This window comes from Panicum virgatum, chromosome 3K (assembly GCF_016808335.1).
Source record: "Panicum virgatum strain AP13 chromosome 3K, P.virgatum_v5, whole genome shotgun sequence".
NCBI classification, from domain to species: domain Eukaryota; kingdom Viridiplantae; phylum Streptophyta; class Magnoliopsida; order Poales; family Poaceae; genus Panicum; species Panicum virgatum.
In genome coordinates, this window is record NC_053138.1 from 58,848,948 (window position 1) to 58,872,898 (window position 23,951).

Consider the following 23,951-nt stretch of genomic DNA (forward strand, 5'->3'; position numbering starts at 1 on the left):
ACCGGCGTCACCTGCGCGGATAAAGATTATCAAATCTCCCTCTCTCTAGCTCATGTTCCGTCACGAGTCCAGGTGAAGAGTCTTTCAATTATATTGGGAACGAACTCGTACGTACGGTTGCTGAATTACCCTGTCCAGGGCAAAGTGTGACCTACCATGGATTGTTCGCAGTGGTGTGCACAAGACGTATATTCAGAAGACTTTAGCTCCTTTTGTTTTCACTTTAGTTTACCTTGTGTGTCCTGTCTCCGGTGTACACTCGCCTTCATTGCTGGGCAGCTAATAAGAAGCACTGGAGCTAGCTAGCTGCTGCTGCCACGTGCACAAGCTCATGGCCGGGTACACCATCGCACCTACTTCGTTCTCTTGTCCAGTTCCTTCATCATTCACATCTTCTTCAGACCATCTATAGAAACGCACCAAACGTCGTTGCAGCATACGAAACAAACAAACCAGAGACCACGTACGCTTGGGAAGCAAACAGTTGAGCTTGGAAAGCCGCTCGCTGACTAAAAAGAGAGCACGCGTTGCTTGTAGCCCGTCGTTGAGCTTGGAAAACCGCTCGCTGACTAAAAAGAGAGCACGCGTTGAGCTGTGAGTAAGGATAGGAGACGTTGGGAAAATAGTTCCGGTCATGTTTAGTAGGATGTGGTCAGAAACCGACGCATGTTCTGCGTCTATAGCCTAGTTGGAGGGCTGAAGCAGGGATTACCGTCCGAGAAATCGGGTAGCTTCTGGGTCTTGTGTTCGGGTTCGTTCGGCGACCACACTAGGAACCCATTTGTTTCCGATTATAATCGGTTTATCAGTAGAAATAAGCGATAATCCCACCAAACGTCTCGCTTATTTTCGCTTCTATGGTAATTCGCTTCAAAATTTTAAACTACAAGAAACGAGAATTGAGAAGCAAGAAAATCTTCACTTCCGAATTGAAAACAAACAAGACCTAGAGTTATTGAGCGGAGGTCCAAGGTTGCGGTTCAGTCTCCTTCAACTAGTATTTGGACTGCCGACGAACAGGTCGACCCACCAGAAAAGAAGAGCCATACAGAACGACGGCACTGATAATCCGAGCACGTTGCCTTTTGTTGTTAGTTTGGATTTCAAGCACCATCTTTTATATTTAGAAGTAGCTACTTTTTGAGATATTATTGATCAAAGATGAAAATGTTTAACTTTAAAAAGTCAAAAAGTTATTATATTTTGAGACGGAGGTAGTAGTAAACCGGAGAAAATGTGGATTAGGTCCTTGCCAGTAGTGTTTATCAGTCTTCCGATCTTTTCATGCATGTGCATTAGGTATTTCAGTGTCACTACTATATAGTAGTATTTGCCTATTGGCGTGATCCATGGGCTTGCACGTGCCACATGCAACAAGGCTAATAATGTACACCTGAGTTTGTTGCGTGACTCATAATTATATCTACGTTTTATATATATACATGCTGAGTACACTAATAATATTCTGATTTGAATCCTCGCAAAAAAAAAATTCTGATTTGAAAGCGACGACGAAACTGAAGTGAACGCCAACACGAAAAAAAGCAGAGAGCATGCAAAAGGCATCTACTACATGTATGTAGCTGTTTTCAGAACATTTAATTTGAAGACACGGTGGATTGGACTGGACGCATGGTGTCGGACAAAACAATGCAAAAGGAATCCAGAATAATTCGAGAGCTAACAAGGGCGGCTGAACTGTAGCAACTAGCAAGTGATTCCCTGTTCCTGCTCTGCAGATCTTGCAAATGGTTAACAATGCAGCTACAGGTATGCTGGCCCAAATGCAGCTTTCATCTTGGGATCAGGCGATCTTAATTAACAAAGTCAAGGCATTCATTTTCTCTGGCTGTTCTTCAGTGAAAGAAAGGTTAAACACCGTGCAGACCTGGCCTGCTTCCTGCCGGCAAGACGATCCTTGGCAACATCCATGGCGCGGGGATGCCTCGCCGGACCCCTTCTCCTCTCCTCTCCTCTCCTCTCCTCGTCGTCGGTGCGGCCAAGCCAGCAGGAGATGCGAGTGTCCAAGGCAACGTGGTGAGCCACCACGCAGGGTGGGCCAGGTCGCCACGGTGGAGCAAGGCTGCCGGGCAGGCTGCTGCTGATGCGCGAGTGATCGGGCCAGAGGCGGGCTCTTGCTGGGTTGCATGGGCTGGCCCAGGGTCTCCGGAAGCCCTACTCGAATAACACCGTGGGCTGTGCATTGTGGTGGTCCGCGCCTCGCAATTTTTGTAATTATTAATTAACTCCCAGCAATCCCATCTCATCACTCTCACTAGTACAATAACTAGGAACGAGGCGGGCAAAAACGATTAATCTAAAAAAATTTCGCAACCGCCTTGGATCCAAAGTCGCAGTAAATGACCTATTTACCGAGGCATTTTGATGTCGGCCTCGGTTAATTAAATAAAAAAATAAAAAATAGAAACCCGTGGATAAGCTATTGGAGCTATTGAGGCGGAGGTCGAGGTTCGCAGTTGGGGCTCCTTTATTTTGTCCAGTGTGTGGACTGCCGGCGAGCTGCTTGGAAACAGGCCAGTTCATCGAGGATAGAATTGTGGTATGATGACAATCCGAGCACGTATGGAGTAGCTTGTCATTAATTCGTTGACAGTGACGACATGAGTTGCAAAGCATCGGCGCATTTGTGGTCAGATGCCGATCGATCACATTCGACCGCAGGCAAGCAGCGACCTTAGCTTGCTTGTTGCCTTTTTGTTGTTAATTTGGATTTCAAGCGCATCATTTTTTTTTAGGCTCAGGCACGGTAGTGACTTGCGACACCGGCTTTAGTGGTGTGCATGAAGTGATGTAGTAAACATTTAAACAAGAACTCGGATGTGGATTAGCTCCTTGCTAGTACTAGTGTTTATCAGTTTCCTACTTTTCCTTCATTATACGCTGAGTACCCTCACAAATAATATTCTGATTTTTAAAACGACGACGGAACTGAATCGAACGCCACGCACACGCAAAAAAAACAAAAACCGAGAGCATGCCAAGGCATCTACATGTGTGCATGGAGCCGTTTTCAGAACATCTGAAGACACGGTGGATTGGGATGGACGCTCGGACAAAACAAAAGGAATCCAAACTAATTGGAGAGCTAACGTGGGTGGGTGCCGGTGCACTGCAGAAACTACCAAGTGACCAAATAATAAATCCTCTGTCAAAGATGTCTCCAGGTAGGTCAAGCTTTCGTCAAGGCATTCGCTTTCTTTGGCTGTTCTTCAGTGAAAGGTTAGTTGAACACCCCTGCAGACCTGGCCCTGCTTCCTGCCGGCAAGACGACCCTTCTTCCTCGGCCATACCCATAGCTGTGGCCGGCGACTGGGCCAGAGGCGGGCTCCTGCTGGGCCGCGTGGGCTCCCAGCCCGGATGACACCGTGGAGAGACTCTGGCGTGGTGGTGGCCCACGCCTCGCAATTTCCGGAATTATTAATTAACTCTCAGCGCCAATCCCGCCTAATCACTCTCACGCACAAGCTCCCCGAATTCTTTTTAATTTTTAGACCCCCGCCGCGGGAGAGGAAGGAGAAAAAAAAAAAGGCAAGCAAGCGCAAAACCCCTGGTCCCCCCCCTTCTCCGGCCACCACCGCGTTTCAGATCGGGAAGGGCGCCGCTCCCGCCGGAGAGGAGGAACCGCCGCTCCCTCCCCTCCATTTCGAAATCCCGTTTTGGCGGCCTCCGCCATTCCAGCCAGCCCTCCTCCTCCGCTACATAACTGCCTCGATCTGTTCCCCATTTCTCTCCCCTACCCCCGGACCCCACCCGCCGAGCCAAACCCTAGGGGCCCGCGCCGCCGACGAGGAGGATGGCGGACAAGGAGAACGCGCCGGCGCCGGCGCCGGCCGCGGGGCCCCGGCTCACCCGATCCGCCGCCAAGCGCGCGGCCGAGGCCGCCGCCGGCGCCGGCAGCGGCGGCCCCCCCGCCAAGCGGAAGCGGGTGGCGCTCGGGGAGCTCCCGGCGCTCGCCGCGAACGCCGCCGCCGTCAAGCGCGCCCCGCCGCCCCGCCCGGTCAAGCCCGCGAGGGGCGCCGCCAAGGCCGCCCGGCCCGGCAAGCCGGTCCCCAGACCCGCACACGCCCCCGCGGCTGCGGCCGACGCCGGAGCCGAGCGCTGCGGATCCTCCTCCCCGCCGCGCGCCGCCGCGGGGGCCGCCGATCCCGACCGCGACTCCTCCGCGTCCACCTCCCCTCCGCGCGCCACGGCCGCCGCGGACCCCGACCGCGACTCCGCCTCCTCCTCCCCCCCGCCGCGCGCCGCCGGGGCGGGGGCCGTGGCGCCCCCCGACGCGCAGCTCTGCGGGTCCTACGCCTCCGACATCTACACCTACCTCCGCGCCCTGGAGGTACGCTCCGCTCCGCTCCCCCTCCCCTCCTCGCATCTCCGCCGGCATTTGGGTTCCCGCGATGTGACGGCTTTCTCCTCCGGATCTGTGGGGGTTGCTGCAGGTGGAGCCGCGGCGGCGGCCGAGATCCGACTACATCGAGGCCGTGCAGTCGGACGTCACGGCCAACATGCGGACCATCCTCGTCGACTGGCTCGTCGAGGTCGCCGAGGAGTACAAGCTCGTCGCCGACACGCTCTACCTCGCCATCTCCTACGTCGACCGTTTCCTCTCCGCCAACTTGCTCAGCCGCGACAAGCTGCAGCTCCTTGGCGTCGCCGCCATGCTCATCGCCGCGTAAGCGCCCCGCCCCCACATTGCGTCCTTTTGCTGCTCTGCTGTTTGGAGATTGGGGATTTCAGGATTGAGTTTGGTCGGGGTGCTTGCAGGAAGTACGAAGAGATCAGCCCGCCGCATGCGGAGGACTTCTGCTACATCACTGACAACACCTACACCAAACAGGAGCTTCTTAAGATGGAGAGTGACATACTCAAGCTGCTCCAGTTCGAGTTGGGCAATCCAACAATCAAGACCTTCTTGAGGTTGTACGCTGACTGGATCAAAAGTTCATATTTTCTGTTGTACCTCGCTATCCATCTGAACATATCAGCTAGTGGAATGCCTGACACTCTGCCTCTCATTTGTCTCGCTGATTCCAGGCGGTTCACGAGATCAGCCCATGAAGACAAAAAGGTTTATGACCTTTCTAATTTATTGTATTCCAACTGTTTTCCCATTTCAATGTGCATTGATGTCTGATGTTACTCTTCTTGGCATACTTGTTGCAGCGCTCCATCTTATTAATGGAGTTCTTGGGGAGTTACCTTGCTGAGCTGAGTCTGCTGGACTATGGTTGTCTCCGGTTCCTGCCATCAATAGTTGCTGCTTCAGTGATGTTTGTTGCTAGGCTGACCATTAATCCTGATGTCAATCCTTGGGTAAGCAACAAGATAGATCTTCTTGATGTCTGAAATATTACACAATGGATCTTTCTGTTTCTCAAGGCTCATTACCCAGCATTTTTTTTGTGTATTCTAGAACAAGAAGTTACAGAAGGTGACGGGCTACAAGGTTTCTGAACTCAAGGATTGCATCGTATCCATACATGACTTGCAGCTCAACAGGAAGTGTTCATCATTGATGGCAATTCGTGACAAGTACAAGCAACACAAGGTATGCACATCTTTTAAAGTCGTAATCTTCCTCTTCTCAATGTGTGTGTCATAATGGAAGTCCAAGTCTAATTCTGCAACTGTCTGGAACAGTTCAAATTTGTGTCGACCCTGCTTCCTCCTGTCGTGATCCCTACTTCTTACTTTGAAGACTTAGCGGAGTAGCTTGGTCATGGACCCACACCACTGTAAGGCTAACAATCTGAGCTTTCCTTGAGCTCTTAGGGATAGGGGAGAACTACTGTTGGTGAGCTGCTTGTCAGTGAAGTAGGTGCTGAAAGCTATTTATGTGCTCCTGGTTCTTTAGGAGTTGCTAGTTAGTGAGACCAGGCATTCTTCTGTTTTGTGAATTGTATTTTTTGTATCATATCTTAGGACATGTTGCCTTGGTCTGTTGGCCACAAATTTGTAATGTTTGATATGTTGGCTCGTTTCATCTGAATCTGATTGATTTCAGTAACAAATTCTGTTATGTCACGTGTGAAATTCCTGCTTTTATATGCTGGAAGCAGAAAATTAACTTGGCCTAAGTAGTAGTAAGCAATAAGGTTATTCTGTACAATGCGGCAATACTATTGCTGTTGAATAAAGACCCTAGAGGTCTGGTCATTTATATTTGGTCAGTCATTTATATTTGGTCAATCATCAGCACATGTACATAACTATTTGGTCAGAGATTCTGCTGGACCATGGTTAGAAATTTAATGGCAGTCTGCATCTCATTGTATGGAGTTATGGAAAATGAATACTGGCAAATTGTAGATTAGCAGTGCTTGATATGTAGACAGGATGCTGTTGTGGTCTCAGATTGATCATGGATATTTGTTTGCTGGCCTGCTGCACGACTATATGCATATTCAATGTCCATATGCACTGTTGTGATAATATTGTGTATACTGGTTTGCCCAAATGAACAAATGGCCAATTTGGACAAACATCTCTAACAGCGTGTTGGCTGGACTGGATGACTGAAATGTGAAATGTGTTCCCTGGGAACATAACAAGGTTGGCTCGGCTCAGCTGGCTCCAGAACTGTAGCAGGAAAGGTGCTGCCATAGTGCCATGAGATTTCAGTGATCTGTGATCTTGTACTGTTCACTTATTCTGTGTGTATGAAGCTCCGGAACACGCTTTCCATTTACCCACAATAACCAGTGTGCAGCTCTTGCAAGATGCTTTGATTGGTCTTTTCTGGCAATGAATTCTGCTTAGTTGCTTCCTTCTTTTGTCCTTGGGCTGTAAATGGCGACATGGATTCAGAAGCCATATTTGTTCTGATGCTCTTTGACCTTGTACTGTCACGTGTTCTGTTGTAATGTTTTCCTGCTTATTTTGCAGTTTTTGCCCCAAGAGCTGTCCTATATGTGTGTTATTCTGTTCTTGAATTTTTTTTCATGATACAATTTACAGGTTCTGCACAATTATTATACTCAGCCTTTTTTCTTTTTCTTTTTTTGAGAGGATTGTAACTAAAATTGACAGAACATGGAAGTAAAACGACGAGCATGCGAAATGATAGATATATGCTGTCAGCATGAAGTGCAGAATCCATGAGTTCTCACTGGTGTCAATAGAACTAAATACAGTTTCCAGCTACAGAAATGCTTCATAGCAGCACCACATCAAATAATTCTAACAATTGAAACACCAATAGTATCTCCAAAACTCAGCATCACCATATGGTTTCTCCTCTGATCAGATCTCCAAACTAGTTTATTCAGAAGATGAACTCGGATCGGATGAACTGGGTGCGCTGGTCAGAGTAGTTACACCAATCAGTCTATCAGAGCCTGAGATTCAAGTCTATCTTACTCTGTTCTGACGCTTGCTCATGCTCTGAGTGTTGTGTTCTCAGTCTGAAGCTCCCCGGCCACGCCGAGCTCGGCGCATCCTCGCAGGCGATCGTCCCCCAGGCCACGCCGCCCTCGAGGAACCTCGCCGCCGTCCTGATCGGCGCCGCCTTCTGGATCGCTGCCGAGGCCGGGTTGACCCTGAGGGAGTGCATGAGCGCGGCGTGCGCCTGCAGCGGCAGCCCCACGATCATCCGCTGCGCGTGGTAGGAGCGCTTGGCGGCGCTGCGCTCCCGCTTGTGCGCGTTCTGGTGGCCGCCCAGCGCCTGCGAGCTGAAGAACTTGCGCAGGCAGAAGTTGCAGGAGAACACCTTGTGCGGCGGGGTCGCCGACGGCTTGGCGGCGGCGGCGGGCTCGGACCCGGGTGAGCTCGCCGGCGGCGTTGCCGGTTCCGGCGACTCGCTCGCGCCCAGCGTGAGGTTCAGCCACGTCGCGCCGTCGTCGTCCTGCTCGCTGGTAAGCTGCTGCTCTGGGCTCTCCTTGTTCACTGACGAAGCCTCGTCTCCTTGCTCCATCTGCTGCTGTCTTGCAAGCGTTCTCTTGGGCTTGGGCTGCTGCTCTAGGTCTGCAAGACTGCAACTTTGTTCTTGCTTTAGGTTGCAGCTCATGGATGGTGCATCAGTGGCAGTTCGCAGTTTGCTTTATAAAGGAGGACGAGGTAGGAGGAGCATGGAATTTTTTGGGAGGGTAATAATTGAGGCTTGTGGAAGGCCTTTGTGAGGAATCTGGGGGTAAAGAACTTTGTCTGGAGTTAGTGGACATCTATCAAGTTGCTTATCTCCTCTTTCTTCCCTGTCTGGCCCATGCATATATACACCATTTTCTCCACTTGCCATGGCGATTTTATTTCCTGATTCACACCATCTCACTTGTTGGTGTGTGAAACCCTACTCCTTTTCCAAAAGAAAACGGGATGACAGTACAATTCATGGCAAAGTTTCTCCCATTGGCAAGTATGCCTCACACAGGTGCCATTTGGCTCCTCTGCAGGGGGTCTATGAAAGCGATTTGCCATTAAGAAAGTCATTGAATCTTGCCATGGGGTTTTGGGGTAGGGTCTTATCAGGAATGACGACAGTTTCAGACTCTAGAATGGCTATTAGGTTAGGCCAGAACAGGCAATCCTGCAACTGCAACCTTTGTCTTATGCGTACTGTTGAGCATCGCGTGATGTACACTGTTGGAACAGTTTTACATAATCTCTTTCCTACCTTTTGAATTCCGATGACATAAAGCTCAGCTTTTCTGGAAACTAATTGCTTGCACTAAAAGCATGATGGTTAGGTCAGAACTCACAATAGTCACAGTTCAAAAAAGAACTCACAATAGTCCAGATCAACAGGCAGTGACAGCAGCAAGACTACTGATCATTATTCTGAGATTGTGTTCTAAAAACAGGCATGCTTTCTGGATCTCCCCTATCAATATTATAACCTTGTGATTAGAATAAAGTGAGGGAACTTAACAAATAAAGCTGGAGCGGTGAGGGCAATGGTGTTGTTTTATGCCTGGTGTTATCCCTTTGGGATCCAATAATTGAGTTGTATACTGTAGATGCATTGTGGCCACATGCTGTTCTCTTTCTCCTAACTCTCATCAGGCATCAATTTCCCTTTTGCTTTAGTGGGAGACTGTTGCTGTCACAAGTGCATTGGAAGCTGACCACCTGTACTTTTTAGGTACTCTTTCATGGAGAGAGGAGATGGAAGCCGAGTTCTTGCCATCTTGCTCTCCTTTGTTCGCCGCAAGTGCGACGACGATGACGTCAGCTCCCGGATGCTTTGTTGGGACGGGATAGGGCTTGCATTTGATACTGAGTCAACTTGATCAAGATAGAAAAGGAGAGGCACCTAGGGTAGGGTTCCTCTTCCTCCCACATACTTAACCATATCTGCAGGGGGCAGTACCAACATGTGTCGTTTTCGGACAGATATGCAGATCTAGGTGCATATTTTCAAGCACAATTTCTCGGGAGATTTGCAAAAATGGGACTACAAACATTGGCCTTTGCAGTTTTGCCATTGACCCCACATTTCATAGGCACAGATGGTCCCACCGTGTCATTCACTGGGAGTGGCAAATTCACGAGTGGTCAGTGTTTGCAGTCCTAATATTACAATTTTTTCCAATTTCTCAGGGACCCAGTGGTATCTTGTTCTTTTGTTTGTCCACTCTCCTTAGCTTCTTTATTTATTTCATCATTACTTGGCTGAGGTGAGGTCCTTGTCTTTGCTCCCGATCATTGCTTTTTTTCTCTGGCCTGAACAGGAAACACATCGTTTGTTTTGTTTACCCTGTTGCAAGTGCTGCCCTGATGTCAGTTCAGGTACCAAGTTGCCCTCAATCACGTAACTTGCAGCATGATCTTAACTCCAGATGTTGTGTTCATTACTTCATTTGGCTTATCGTCTAGGACACTGTGACCTGAAAGTGATAATGACTGCTAATTGTGAAAAACCCCGATCTCTTCTGATATTCCTGTCTTCAAAGAAAGGGCAACTGCCAAAAATTTCCAAACTGATTGGACACATGCTGGAAGCCAGTTCATGTGATAAATGAGCGCAACTATTCCTAAAGGGAGCAAACGAGGAGGATTAGTCAAATCTCCTGTGCCGAAAGGCAGATAAAGAAACTTCTTTTCTCTGGGAGTTTCTTCGAATACTGTTTGTCTGCCATTCCATGTGCTGGATTGCTGACTCATCAGACACTGCACCGGTGATTGCAGATGCATGTGGTCATATAAAAGTCTCCTCTTTCTCTGGATCATGTTTGGCCACAACAGCCCCCCCTACGATGGATGGATCCTGAAGGAGGCCTCGTACATGTCTAGAAACAGAACAAAGGTGAGAAAGAGATGTCCTTCTGGCGACGTGGTGCATGAGTAGTTCCGCCGGGAGAGTGGTTGTGACATCGGTGGAAGAAAATCTGGGCTTGATCATGCCTACCTCCATGGCTGTGACACGATCTCGTGTCAGTATTAGCCACCTTTCTGGTACGGCATTGACCTGAAGGTGAAACTTGCTGAGAAGTGAGAAGAGATACAGAAGCTTCTGAAGACGTTGGGCAGTAACTTTCAGCAGCAGTTACACTTACACCTGTTAAAAGGGAACTAAGACAGAGTCCTGGGTCATGATTTAGCTTTTCCGTTTGTTTATGCTCATGCTCTTCATATGCGTATCTCTTTGGCTGTTCTCAACACGGGAGACTAATTGTCGTATGCGGCTTGCCAGGTTGCTTGCCGAATCTGAAACTTGGAGATTGCTTTCGTATGCAGATCGCATGACCTGGCCTGACTACTTCAGACAAAGTGTTATTGCAGGCGTATTTTTCTTTTTGACCACTTTGGAGCTAGAGTTGTAGTTTTTTTTTCTTTCTATGTGTCCGTGTCCAGTTTTCCCTGTCCGGCTGCTGAGTACAGTAATTTGTTTACTCTTGTATTTTCTCTGAGACAGTATTTCATAACTGAGTGTAGTTAGTATGTTTTCTGGTGACATTAGCATACATTCCAAAGTTCTGCAACCTAATACCGAAAAAGTTCAGTTCAGTTCATCACATGCTCTCCCTTCAGGCTTTGACAGGAGTACAGCTATTGACAAGCTAGTTGATAATGGATCCTTGAATCTCAGTGCAGATGTGGGGACAGATCCTTCTGGTTGTTTGCTTCATTGCGTTCCAGTAATGAAAAGAAAAGAGGTAAAAGTGTGGAACTGATGGCAGGTACACAGGTACGACCGTACGAATGGTTCCCCGGTAAATTATTTGTGGTATATGCTGTACCAAGCTCAACTTACTGCTGCTTGCCTGCTTCCAGCAATGTCATTTGGAACTGGCAGACTGAGGTTTTAACTTTGCTTATATGGAGAAATAGGAAACTACCGAAACATTTGCTGAATCAGAAATCAACAGGATAATATGAATCTCCCGAATCGCTCAGGTAATGATCTTCTATGCTAGCTATCCGATTGTCCCTGAAATCTTTAGAATTTCAGAAGTCACAAGGGTAAATGGGTAATGTTAACCATCAGGTCGGTCGCTGAATCAGAAAGCCTATTTGAACCATAAGAAATTCAGAAGCATTCCTCAATAGCTAGCTCAATCTCTGAATCAGAGGGCACTTCTGGTTTTAGATCTGAAATCAGAGGCCCCCTGAAGTTTTAGATCTGGAATACTCTAGCACTCATTCACACCCTAGAGTATTTCTTACATTTTTGCGAACAGGCATTTACATGAAATTAGATGACTTAGTTGTCTGTGGTAGCTGTGAGGAATTCGAAAAATAGGCTGTAAAATCTGATTGCTAATGGCAACTGGCATTTTTTGGACTGTCAACTCTGTGATTCGTTGGTGTTTTCTCTATTTTAACTTCATGACACAAATGCAGAGTGCAGAGCTGGAATAAGCGACAACATTGATCACGCATTGTAGCATCTACAGGAACCTATATGGAAGTACTTTTCCTGTTCGCTTGGCTGCTTCTCCAGCCAGCCAACAGTATTTTTCTCTCACACCAGTCCAACACCAGCATCCAGCCACCAGCTAGCCAACAGTATTTTCCTCTCACACCACTCCAACACCAGCCACCAGCACCAGCGCAGCGAACAAGGTGATAGGCAGTAGCAGTACTATTGAACAGCTTGAAGTTCAGGATTACCCAATTCTGTTTATTCTTCAGAAGACTATTCAGTTCCTCATGCCGATGCAGAGAGCATGCGCTTGACGAACTCCCGGGGCCGGCAGATTGCAGCCAACGGCTTCGCCATCGGCATGGACAGCCCGCCACCTTCAGACATGTCAATGACACCGCCTTCACCGACATCCCACTCGAAGCACTGAAGAAATACTGCCACCGTCAAGCTAACAAGACGCATCGCCAGCCCTTCTCCAGGACAGCGCCTCCGTCCAAGCCCGAACGGCAGCATGGGCGTGGTGACCGCGGTCACCATGCCAGCGTCCATGAACCGCTCCGGCCTGAACTCTTCAGGCGCCTCCCATAATCTAGGGTCCCGGTGGATCAACCAAGCGTTGACAAGGATCATCGTGCCACGCCGGACATGATACCCACCGACGGTGCAGTCCTCCATTGCTTCGTGTGCCGGGATGACCGGACCAATAGGGCAGAGCCTGAGGTGTTAATAACAGTTAGTGTTCTAGGATCGACTAGACACGGATCAAGAGGGGTATCTTCAACCTTTTCTTTTCACAAGTGCAAAAGAGATCCTAGATCTAGAACACAGAGAACATATTAGAGTACAGAGAGAGACCATCACCACCGGAGGAGCTTGAGGCAGCCATCACGGGTTCGCTGATGAAGATCTGCTCTAGGGCAGCGGCGAGCGATGCAGCAGCTGCACGGTCGTAGTGGCGTTGTCGTGGACGGCGCCGACGACGACGAACCAGGGTTGATGGTGGCGGCGGTGGGACTTCCCACTGCTCCAGCGCCTCTCTCTAGATCGGCTAGGGTTAGGGAATGTGAGTGAGGGTGCTGGCGGCGCGACGAACCTCGTGTCGTGTGCCCCGGCCCCTCACCCCCTTTTATTTTGGCGCTGTGCAGCGGGGGCCCACCAACCATTAAGGGTTGGGCGCCCCCGATCAGGGCGCGGATTAAGGCCCCTAATAGACCGTTGGGTCTATTAGGAAGGAGATCAATCCAACATGAGGGTCTCCTTGACCACGCATTGCAAATATGGGAGGTTTGCGATGTCCGACTCCTCCACCATCCGTGCGGTGCCGACATTGGCATCTATCTCAGCTCTCACCTTCAGCATCGCTTCCGGGTGTGTCAGCAGCTGCGCCATTGCCCATTCGGTGGTTAGCGCCGACGTGTCGGTCCCGGCAGTGAGCAGTATCTGCAGGTGCATCACCATGGACATTGCAACTATGTTCCAATGGACCAAACACCATGTTGGTGTGCCACAACTTAGACTGATTGACAGGAGAGAGACTGCTCACCATGACGATGCCTTTGACGACAGTGTCGGTGTAGTACTCGGGATCAATTTCTTGCAGCGACAGGAGCTCGTCAATGATGCTTTTCTTCTCCGTGGCTCGGCCACTACCGGCGTCGCGCCTTCGCCGTTGGTCGTCGACGAGGCCGCCGACGAACGCGTCGCGTCTCGCCTGCAGACGGATTAGAGCCGCATCGACGCCGCGCAGGCGGTCGACCCACCGCAGCGCCGGGTAGAAGTCCCCGACGCTGGGCGCGCCGATCACCGCGAAGCTCTCCTCGACGATCTCCTGGAACCTGCGCACGTCGCCGCCGTGCGCGGGTGCGCCGGTGAGCGCGCGCATCATCACGTTGAGCACGAGCTCGAAGAGCCTGGGCCGGAGCGTCGCCGCGGCGCCGGGGGCGGTGTCGGCGTGGCGGAGCAGCCTCCCGACGAGCGCGCCGGTCGGCGGCGCGCGCGGCGAGGCGGGACGCCGAGAAGAGCTCATAGTCCGCTTGAACACCCGCCAGCCATTCAGCCCGAGTACAATCGTGGCCCACTAGCCCGCTTGAACGCCACCCCACAGCCCATAGTCCTTTTAACGGCCCGCGCGGCCCATCACTCTGCGCGCCGCTCATATAAAAGGCGCCCCCGTCGCTGGTAGGGTTTTCTTCTCGCGCCGCCGGAACGGAAGCCGAATCGCCCCCGCGCGGAGCAGAGCGGAGGAGAGGAGATGGCGGAGAAGAAGGGAGCGGCGGCGAGGAAGGAGGAGGTGGTCACCAGGGAGTACACCATCAACCTCCACAAGCGCCTCCACGGCTGGTACCCCTCTCGCCACCTTGCTGGTGTTTGCTGCGCGCTGCGCTCTGTTCTCACTAGGAGATCCGGCTCGATCGCGCGGTTCGCGTCGTAGTATTTAGGCATCATGAGATGCTTGGTAGCAGGTGATGTTGTGTGTTGGGTTTTGCTTGACAAGGATCTCCCTATTCTGTTCTCGTTGCGATCTGGAGGCCCTGAATTGCTGAACATTTAGTATGTTCTACTTGATTAGTTATTCTCTTCGTAGTTTGCATGAGCACGAGGAGAAGAAACAATTCGATGACCCTGCTATCGTATGCTTTGTAAATTTTCGGCGGCATTTGTTTGATATCTTCTTAATTTCATTTAATAGTCATGGAAGGTAAAAGCAACAGGCCCCTGGTATCGCCCTTTATTTCCATTTAGAATTGCAAAATATGCTATCAGAGAACTTATGGGTAGCAATGAAGGGTCCGTTTTACCTGTCTTAGAAAGATGTAGCAGTATATGCTCAACACGCTTCTAATGAGGTATGTTTTTACCAAACATATAAACCATGCAAGGCATAGAATCCTCATTTGACATCGTAATTCATTGTTTTTGACACTAGAATGATGAGTATGAACTCAAAAACAAGCAGGAGAGGAAAAGCTGGTTGTTTTGATTGCTCACTTGAGCTCACTTGTTTTAATGTTTCATCCCGATCCAACGGTCTCATAGATTGTTCCATTTCAGTTACTGAATGCTTATCCAAGTGTCTTCAGTTCTCTGCATGACGTGTTTGCACTTAATCTTGTACTGTTATTGGAATTGAAGGTTACTGAATGTGACCATTCTCCCTTTCTTTTTACTCAACATTTTCTGATGCTTGGCAGCACATTCAAGAAGAAGGCACCCAATGCCATCAAGGAGATCAGGAAGTTCGCACAGAAGGCTATGGGCACCACCGATGTCCGGGTTGATGTGAAGCTCAACAAGCACATCTGGAGCAGCGGGATCAGAAGTGTTCCGCGGAGGGTGCGTGTGAGAATTGCCCGTAGGAGGAACGATGAGGAGGATGCCAAGGAGGAACTCTACTCCCTCGTCACCGTCGCTGAGATCCCAGCTGAGGGTTTGAAAGGGCTGGGAACCAAGGTCATCGACGAAGCGGATTAAGCTCTCACATCCTTTACATCTTTAGAACGAGTGTAGCTTGTATTGGCAACAGCAAACCTTTTGTGCCCCAAAGAAGTTTTGAACTCTTGTACTGTGATGCGACATCACAAAGTTCTCTATTTCCTTAAATCGAATTCAATGGTTAGTTATGTGTTCATTTCTTTATTAGTGCCCTTATGATTTACTGTCAAGCTGCTCCTAACTGGGTTCTTAGGAAATGCTATTTGTGGTATTTACAGCCTCAGTAGTGTTCCGTGGGTAATTGTTTTTTGCGAGTGTGATTTTGCCTGAACTTGTGTCGTGTGATGGTGTGGAATCTTTGCATTGAAATACAGGGTGAATTGTTTATAAAAAAATTACAGGGTGAAATGGTTTTATTAGCTGAACTTGTGTCGCACTTGCTCAAATGAATTGTTATATGCTTTGCCTGTTCATTTTTGTCTGTCAGACCATGCTTCCTGGCAACTGACAAATATAATGCCCGGTCCTGGGTATCAAGCTGTCAGCCATTGCTAACCCTGTGTGGTGGTTGTGGAATGCTGTAACACCCCGGCCGCCCCCAAACACCGTACAGCCCAGCCCTTTCGAGGGGCGAGCCCGCTTACACATAGCACCTCACTTATGTTTTTGTTTTCGCTTCGCGTAAAAGTATTAACCCGAAGGTGTTATGGCTGGAGGATAAAGACTTATAAGTTGGCTCCACCCTTGTTCAACTAGCAAGTTGGTACTAAATATGTGCACGCAGCACTCATGGGCCACAACCGGGCCACATCCAAATTGAGCCGGATGTCACAAATGCCAATCGATCAGCCACTCTCTCGGTGGCGGCTGCAAAGGATTGTTGGAGGCTTAGTGAGCTTGATGAGGACCCTATGCTTTTTGTGTATACGTTATAATCAAACGCCAAGCCCCACCACATCAGGTTGCAATGAACTTGGTGATCGGCGCAATCCAGAGAAGCATCTGCAGATGAAGGGCCGCCATCGTCGGCGGCCGTCCGACGATGATTTGTTTCCGTTGGGCCGTCACCATTCTCTGACTTGTTAAGAATAGTGGAGACAGCTCAAATGTAAGCGTCTCATGTCCCTGTCAAATTGTTCCATGAGGAGAATTGCCATATCAATATAGAAATGCAGTTGAAATACTGCATCAGCATCCATGCCGACACCCTACACAACGGTAGCTAGCTCGGCAAACGAGCTTTCATAGCTGCATTCCACAAACTTGCACCATAGATAGTGTTATTCAACTTCAAGGTGCAATAGTCTTACTATCCGTATCTAGATTCTAGAGTTGTGCTATACTACAAAAGGGCTACATATGTAGGATTGCGGTAATGTGATTTACAACAAGTGTTTCACATTTTGTTACTGTGAAAAGACTGTTGAAGGGCATACGCAACGATGCCTTCTTGTGATCTTATACGGCAGCTGTCGAAGAGATTTTAGGTTTTACAGATGCGTTGATCACCGCCGCTCCGACCATACTTCTCTTAGGAGCGTGTATCTTACGTCCTCCATGGAAGCTCCTCTCTGAGCACTGAAATGCGCAATACCATTTGATGGTGAAGGTGGAGCACTCCTGTCAATTAGGGATGCAAGGGGGGAGTCCAGGTCATCCAGGTCGTCGTCGCTGGTGTACCCTCTCCTCTGCACCATTGAGGCTTTCCTATCAAGCTTTGTGCCGCCTCCTATGTCTGCCACTCTCTCTGCCGCATCTGATGTCGAAGGTGCCCGGTACACAACAGGAGCAGCAATGCATGGAAATGTGCTGAGCACATCTTTGTTGGTGCATCGCTCCAGCAAGCTCTGCACAGCACCAAGTATTTCTTAACCACTACATTTCTGTGTATAAATGTGTGTGAGGCTAGAAGCCTACAGCATTTCGTGAGAATGAAACAAACCTCTGAATTCAGCTCCTCTAAGACTGTGCTTGGAACAGGATCAGGACAGAACTCATCAGGTGTGAAGTTGCACAGGATTCTTGTCACTAACTGAAGGCCAATTGAGGGGCAGACCTGAGGAAGACATCAAAGGCATAACCACTGGTCACTTGATTGTCACATAAAAGAGGAAACAGTATAATAATTTGCCAGTTGCTATGCGTGAACACTGACCTCTTTCCTGATAGATTTTTCAAGAAGCATGTCCTTTGGTAGCATCAGGAGATCACTCAATTCATTAAGCAGTTGAAATGATTTTGATTTTGCTGCACCTCTTCTTTCATCATCGTCATCGTTTCCTATGTAAAAATGATACATATTTGCATACAATAGAGACATGACCATAATTATATTTGAAAATAGATGTGTTTAAAGAATATATTTACAAATTATTGGGTTGCATCAAGACTACTAAAAATTCGAGGTCTCTGTTGAGACTGGATCATGATTCGAGGATCATAAAGAGATGATCAAGGTAGAAAGAAGGAAGCCGACAGCATGAGACTGGAACAATGTCGTCAAGAGGGGAGGGCGACGAGCAGACTTAACACCGTTCTCAATCAAAACTTCACAGGAGGGAGCAGGGCGGTCGATGGCACCATGACAGAAGCCGGCCATGCAAAAATGACGGTGAGAAGGCCAGGGCAAATCGCACAAGCACCAACACAGAAGGAAAGAACATGGACAAACTTTTGGAAGTCTAATCAACGCATGGCACTGGAAAACTAATGTAGGCCAACATCTTGGAAAGTTAATCAACACATGGCACAAGAAAAATAATGTTGATAAAAAAATCATGGAAGCAATTTGTTGTCTACAAACAATGGATTTATTTATCAATAATTAAAAGGATTTCACAAACAAATGTCACGTATCTGAATGTACATAGCCCCTGTTGTAGTCCATGTTATAAGGATTTCACCGATCATCTCCATTGAAAAAGAATAAGAAATATATGTTAAATACATGCGTGGAGGATTTACAAGTTGATTCTATACTTGATCAGAGCAATCAAGTCCAATCAGCAACCATAGGAAAGCAACATTGTTGGAACGAAAACCATAGTGTTGACGCAAATCTCGGTCAACACACGAACGCACTAGATCGTGCGGCGCGAAAAAGAGCTCGATGCAGCTCTTCCTGCGTGGAGCGGTCAGACCGGTTTAAGGGACCGGTCGCCGGTAAGAATCGGCAACGGCCAATGAACGCAAACCCGGGAGGGACCCGTCAGGGTAGACGCACGTAGGGTTGTTCTAGGATCGGCAGGCCACCTAGAACGCCTTCAAACGTCGCGGAGACGAAGGAAGAACAGCAGAGGGGGTTGGAAAAGCTAGGGTTTGGAGAAGAGGATAAAAAATAGAGTTTGTATTGATTTTGTTTGATTGGATTCCCTAATCGGGCGTATCGGGCGTGACCCTTTATATTTATAGGGTGGGGTGGACTTATCCCGCAAGAAATCCTGTTTACAGATCTAAATCTATGAAAAACCCTAGTTGTACTCGGACTCTGCCTGAACTGGTCAGACCGGTCGGTCCCTGCCGGACAGGCCACAGTGCCTCGACCGGTCAGACCTGTCAACACATAGGAAGGCCCATAAAACTAAAAAAACAAAACGAAATTTATCTCGCTGTTTGAAAATCCTTGCTAGCAAGGTAATGTCAGCCTCCTGCTGCACGATGTCGGAAAATAACATGTATGTATGCTTCCAAACAGATTTGATATACTGGTAGTCACTAACAATCAATTTATTAATTTCCATCGGATATCACAAGAAATAATTGTTATCGCCATAACTTCTCAAATTAAGAAAGAGCAAAGTCAATAAATGGCTTCCTTAAAGCAACACATATACAGGACAAATCATCATATCAAATAAAGTGATAATCAGGCATATAGTTACCTAGAATCACGCCTACCGCTACTTAGATTAAGTATTGGGATCACACTACAGCAACAGGATCGCAGAAATCAGCCCCGTACCCTGGACCACTTGTTACATTCCAAATACTTAATTAAACATAACCACCATCATTTGAACGCATCAGGCGCATTAACTTAATTAAGTGTAACTTGACATGCTGTTTCCAACCCACAGGCCGATCGAAACACATCAGAAGTCTCGCACGAAGGCGAGCGCAGAAGGTACCAGCACGATAAAAACTTACAAAAATAGAAAATAATAGCGAGGCTTTTACAAAACCGTTTTAAATTTAAACTTTACGAAAGAAAAGATAGCAGCGGAGAAGAATCTAACTTACAGAGCATTTTTACTAGAGAATAAATAATACAAACTAAATAAGTCGAGAACTACCGAGACGTAAAGACAAGGCGCCATATCGAGCCCACCGATGTGAAACCTAGCTAGCTTCTATACCTGAAATAGAGTAAACAACAAACCCTGAGCAACTAATACTCAGCAAGACTTACCCGACCAGTGAGTATAACTTAGCCCACATACCTAGACATGCAAGGCTTTTGGCTGGTGGTTATTTTGCAGAAAAAGCCTCTAAAGTAAATCCTTATTTTTCGACTTTTAGCCCCAAATTCTATATGCTTAATTCATGAACTAGTATTTGCATCTTCTAAGCAGCCCTAGCAAACATTGAATATTAAATCAAGATAATTATTTTCCAAACATCACTTAAATTCCATAAGCCTTACTACGATGCGGTGCTGCGATCAAGGTGCTCATATCCGAGAGCGACTGATGACTAATCGATCCGATTTAACCTTGCAAGGTGGACTTAACCAACACGACACGCAAAAGCCCCGTCGGACCCCACGCACCAACCCTTCCCCTCCCCGCCTCGAACAACAGAACCGCCCCACCTACATATAGTCAGTCGAGCTCAACGTGAGACTACTAAAAGTAAACATATGCATCTCGTTTCTCCGCGACTACTCAACTCGCCCTAAGGGGTGGTGATGAAGTTCTGTACTTTCGAAGCGAGGCAGTACTAGGCTTACCGGTTTCGACTACCTCCTACTCCCGGCATGCGGTTAGTACAATTCAAACTCGATCAAAGGGCCAGACAACGGACGGTCCTTAACCGGTACAGACGGGGCTAACCTCTCCCCCGCCCGGTCTCCAAATTCTCTTTCTTTCCTGCATAATCCAATATTCCATATATCCAAAATATAGAGGCATCCTATATCTCGCGAGTGACCATAATCACTCGACTTCTACCGAGATCTAGTAAGCATAGTATTTCTATCATCTTATACATACTAGTATACTCAAGGGAACCTAGGGATCATGCAACTAGGGTTCCAATCAATTCCTAAACCTAATGCACAAGTAATAGCAACATATATAGGTGTCATAATTTGAAATAATAGTATGTGCACCGGGGCTTGCCTGAGGGTAACACTAAATTAGTGTTAATTCTAGTAAGGCCTTGGGCCCTTCCGACCATTGGGCCGGGTCTTCACGGGTTCCTTCCCAACCCTGCTTTCGATCCTGGGCTTCACGATCCATTCGTAGATGATGTTCTCACCACGGTTCTATATGAATGCATATGACATGACAATTAAATGCACATGAAATAAGTAATGAAATTATAATTTTACAATCACAAAATAACTATCGACCGAGTATAAATACTATGATTTACATACAACTACGCCTGCCAGCACTACTACTACCGGTCAGACCGGTCTACAAAACCGGTCAGACCGGTCGTGACTAGGTGAGACTCTGAACCCTAAATCTGGGTTATCAGGACGTATTCTCATAGTATCCGGACTCCCAAGCCCGGAGAATCCGAACTTAAACCCGGAGCGTATAGACCACTACAAACCCGAAGTATCCGGACAAATGGCCGGACTGTCCGGACCCCTACCGGTCAGACTAGTCCAAGCACCGGTCAGACCGGCTGGCCGAAAATAAACCCTAGCTAAATCATAAAACACTGGTTTAGCTCTCTAATTTAATTTAACCAGATTCTTTTTAATTGTAAACTATTATTTAATTTCCAAATATACCAACACAGGAAGAATTCACTAACACCTCACTATGTTTTCTAGGACGGAAACTTGTAGAGTGAACTACACATGCCAAAACTAAACCACTACCCGAGACAACCCGACGTCCACAATTCTGCAAAACCCGGAATATCCGGATTTTATATCCGGAATATCCGGATTTTCCAGAGTATCTGGGTTAATACCCGGAGTTTTCGGGTTTCCTACCATTTTCGCCCCCAAGAACTGAAATCTTGATTTTGGCAAAACTAACCCACAAAATTTGAAACCCTTTCAGACCCTAATAGAATGGTTCATAAGGAGATGATTGACCCAAAAGAAATCACTTTAAACACCCTAGATCGATCAATCCCTTTTTGCCCTAACTCTTAGTACCTTGAGCAAGCTCTCCTTGTAAGAAAACTCAAAAACGAAGCCACCTCATGGTGGAATACCTGGAGAAGATGATCCCCCACACTGATTGGAGCTTCCTTGGTCTTGGGAATGGATTTGGAAGGAAGGATTTGAAGTTTAGGGCTAAGGGGGAAAGGGAGAGCTCTTGAGAGAGAGAAAGAGGAAAAGTGAATGGTGTTTTAACGTGTCAAAACACGTGATAAAGCACTCCAGGTCCGGACTATCCGGAAGAATATCCGGAGTATCCGGGTAAATCCGGAATTTCCGGATTCAAACCCGGAGTATCCGGGTTCCTCTGGCTCCAGAATTTGAAATCGAGTTTTGAGTCGATTTGTGACTCGACTTGTAACCGAGAGAATTGGATCACTAGTTAGCTAGTTAAACCCAAATTTAACACTCGGGTGTTACAGGCTTCGACGGGACGAAGATGTTCTTGCAGACGGAGTGCAGCAGATGATGTAGTAGATGACGTGCCGCAACACTTGACTTGGATGAAGGACAACCCATGATGAAGATCGTTGAGCAGTCGCGTCGGGCGCTTCCCAAAAAACCTTATTCACCCTCTCTCAGTGCAGGATCCCAAAGGTGAAAGGTTCCGGAGACATGCTTTTCCATTCGCCGGTGCTCGGGATGGATTAAGCTACGGTGGCAGCACAACAGTGAAAAAGACAAAAACCCTACCTTAAGTTGATATATTCTCTGGTGTAGTGGCGGAGCGTGAAGCTAATTGGGGGGGGGGGGCGATTTCACTTGCTTACAAAGGTACAGAAGGAGCATCAAATAGATCTTGCCCCTCCCCATCAGTCTATTCATCTCATTTTTTTGAAAATGAATGGAGAGTTTTCATACGAACCAATTCAGAAATTACATCTAGTCAACTAACTGCGATTTTGCTACTTTCATGTCGAAGAAATTAGGGCAAAAGATTGGAGAATGGGGATTGGAGAAAACCTGTAGGCTGTAGCAGTGTTTACAAACTAATCCTATATTAATACTTATATATATGCAATGGATTTATAAATAAAGCTAATGTAAATATACCATGGTGATATAATAAATATTATTATATATACACTATTTATAATATATTAACTATAAATATATATTAATATTATATATATATGTATATTTTTCACATAAGTTTACTGGTGCTGTCAAGTAGTCTGACCGGCCTGTGCCCTGTAGCCGGTACAGCAAAGTCCGACCGGTCTGACCGGTAGGCATGAGCGGTCATACCGGTCCATGGAGTCCGAGTGTAATTGAATTATTTCATAAGTTTCTATCTGTAAAAAAAATTCCTTGTGGGCGGCAAGACATCCCCATCTTATAAATATAAATGGCCACGGCCGATTGAGGGTACAAATCGATCAAAAATACAACTTTTATCTTTTTATCTTTTCTGTTTGTCCTAACTTTTCCAATCTACTATTTGTTGTTCCTCCTTCGTTCTATATCGATTGAGGGTGTCCTAGGTGGTCTGTCAACCCTAGAACAACCCTGCGCTTCTGTCCCAATGGGTCCTTCTCAGGCGACGATCGTTCTTTCATCACCGGTCTGCCCGGCGATCAGCGGTCTGACCGGTCTGAGTATCGGCACTGTAACGTGTGCCGTTGCTCGCTGCACGTTGGAGTGCATCTGATGTGTTGGCCCTAGATTTGCGGCAACACCTTAACGGACTCGTTCAAAATAATCCCCTTCAATCTATATTGATTGGGAGGGATTTTTTTAGAGAAAAATTTGTTCGATTATTATTTCTACACACAGACCAACCCCGCAAACCCCACTTAAGAGCACGTTTGGTTGCCTGTATCTCCATTGGACGGGCTCAGTAGAAAGCAGATACATGTTCAAGTTGTTTGGTTTCTTGGATAACCGCTCCGACCATGCTCTGCTCATGCAACCATATGCCTCGGGCCACGCCAGCTTGAAACACAGGAATTGAGCGTTTATGTCACGGTCCTGCTCGGGCAGTCGGAACAGCAAGAGGGGAACAAGGAAGAATAGAAGAGGAACGGGGAAGAAGCAGAGCAAGAAGAACAGGGGAACGAACAGGAATGGGGAACATGTTTCAGTATTGGACTGCGATAATGCGCGACCTGTCGCGCGTACGGACAACGCGCGACCCCTCCTTCCCGGTCTGCATTAGCATGGGTCGCTTTCAAGATGACATCAGCGATGATGCGAGCACATTTATTTAAAACTGCATATTTAGAATGGCTATTGCTCTCTCGTCCGGCATCAATTTTCAAATTCGCTTTCACCATTATATTCGTCATGACGAGCTCTACGAAACAAGATCAATATTGCATATGTTTTGTGGTTGTTTTATCTATACTAACAACT

General features: G+C 47.6%; 3 protein-coding genes and 1 pseudogene across 3 annotated transcripts; 2 read left to right on the forward strand and 2 right to left on the reverse strand.

Annotated features, from left to right (window-relative positions):
• Positions 1–3,526: 3,526 nt before the first annotated feature.
• On the forward strand, positions 3,527–6,048 carry LOC120699920 (cyclin-A3-2-like). Its single transcript, XM_039984033.1, has 7 exons — positions 3,527–4,351; positions 4,455–4,687; positions 4,780–4,932; positions 5,050–5,083; positions 5,179–5,328; positions 5,429–5,563; positions 5,656–6,048. Exons 1-7 carry the CDS (start codon positions 3,815–3,817, stop codon positions 5,725–5,727), a joined length of 1,314 nt encoding a protein of 437 aa, XP_039839967.1. The 5' UTR covers positions 3,527–3,814; the 3' UTR covers positions 5,728–6,048.
• A 1,027-nt stretch (positions 6,049–7,075) lies between these two features.
• LOC120701111 lies at positions 7,076–13,974 on the reverse strand (annotated as a pseudogene).
• Positions 13,975–13,987: 13 nt separating this feature from the next.
• LOC120699921 (60S ribosomal protein L31) lies at positions 13,988–15,450 on the forward strand. The gene is made up of 2 exons (XM_039984034.1): positions 13,988–14,158; positions 15,010–15,450. The coding sequence occupies exons 1-2, from the start codon at positions 14,070–14,072 to the stop codon at positions 15,287–15,289; spliced, it is 369 nt and encodes a 122-aa protein (XP_039839968.1). The 5' UTR covers positions 13,988–14,069; the 3' UTR covers positions 15,290–15,450.
• Positions 15,451–16,710: 1,260 nt separating this feature from the next.
• On the reverse strand, positions 16,711–17,585 carry LOC120699922. Its single transcript, XM_039984035.1, has 3 exons — positions 17,406–17,585; positions 17,193–17,306; positions 16,711–17,097 (listed from the first exon to the last, which is right to left on the reverse strand). Exons 1-3 carry the CDS (start codon positions 17,574–17,576, stop codon positions 16,756–16,758), a joined length of 627 nt encoding a protein of 208 aa, XP_039839969.1. The 5' UTR covers positions 17,577–17,585; the 3' UTR covers positions 16,711–16,755.
• Between the last annotated feature and the right edge of the window lie 6,366 nt (positions 17,586–23,951).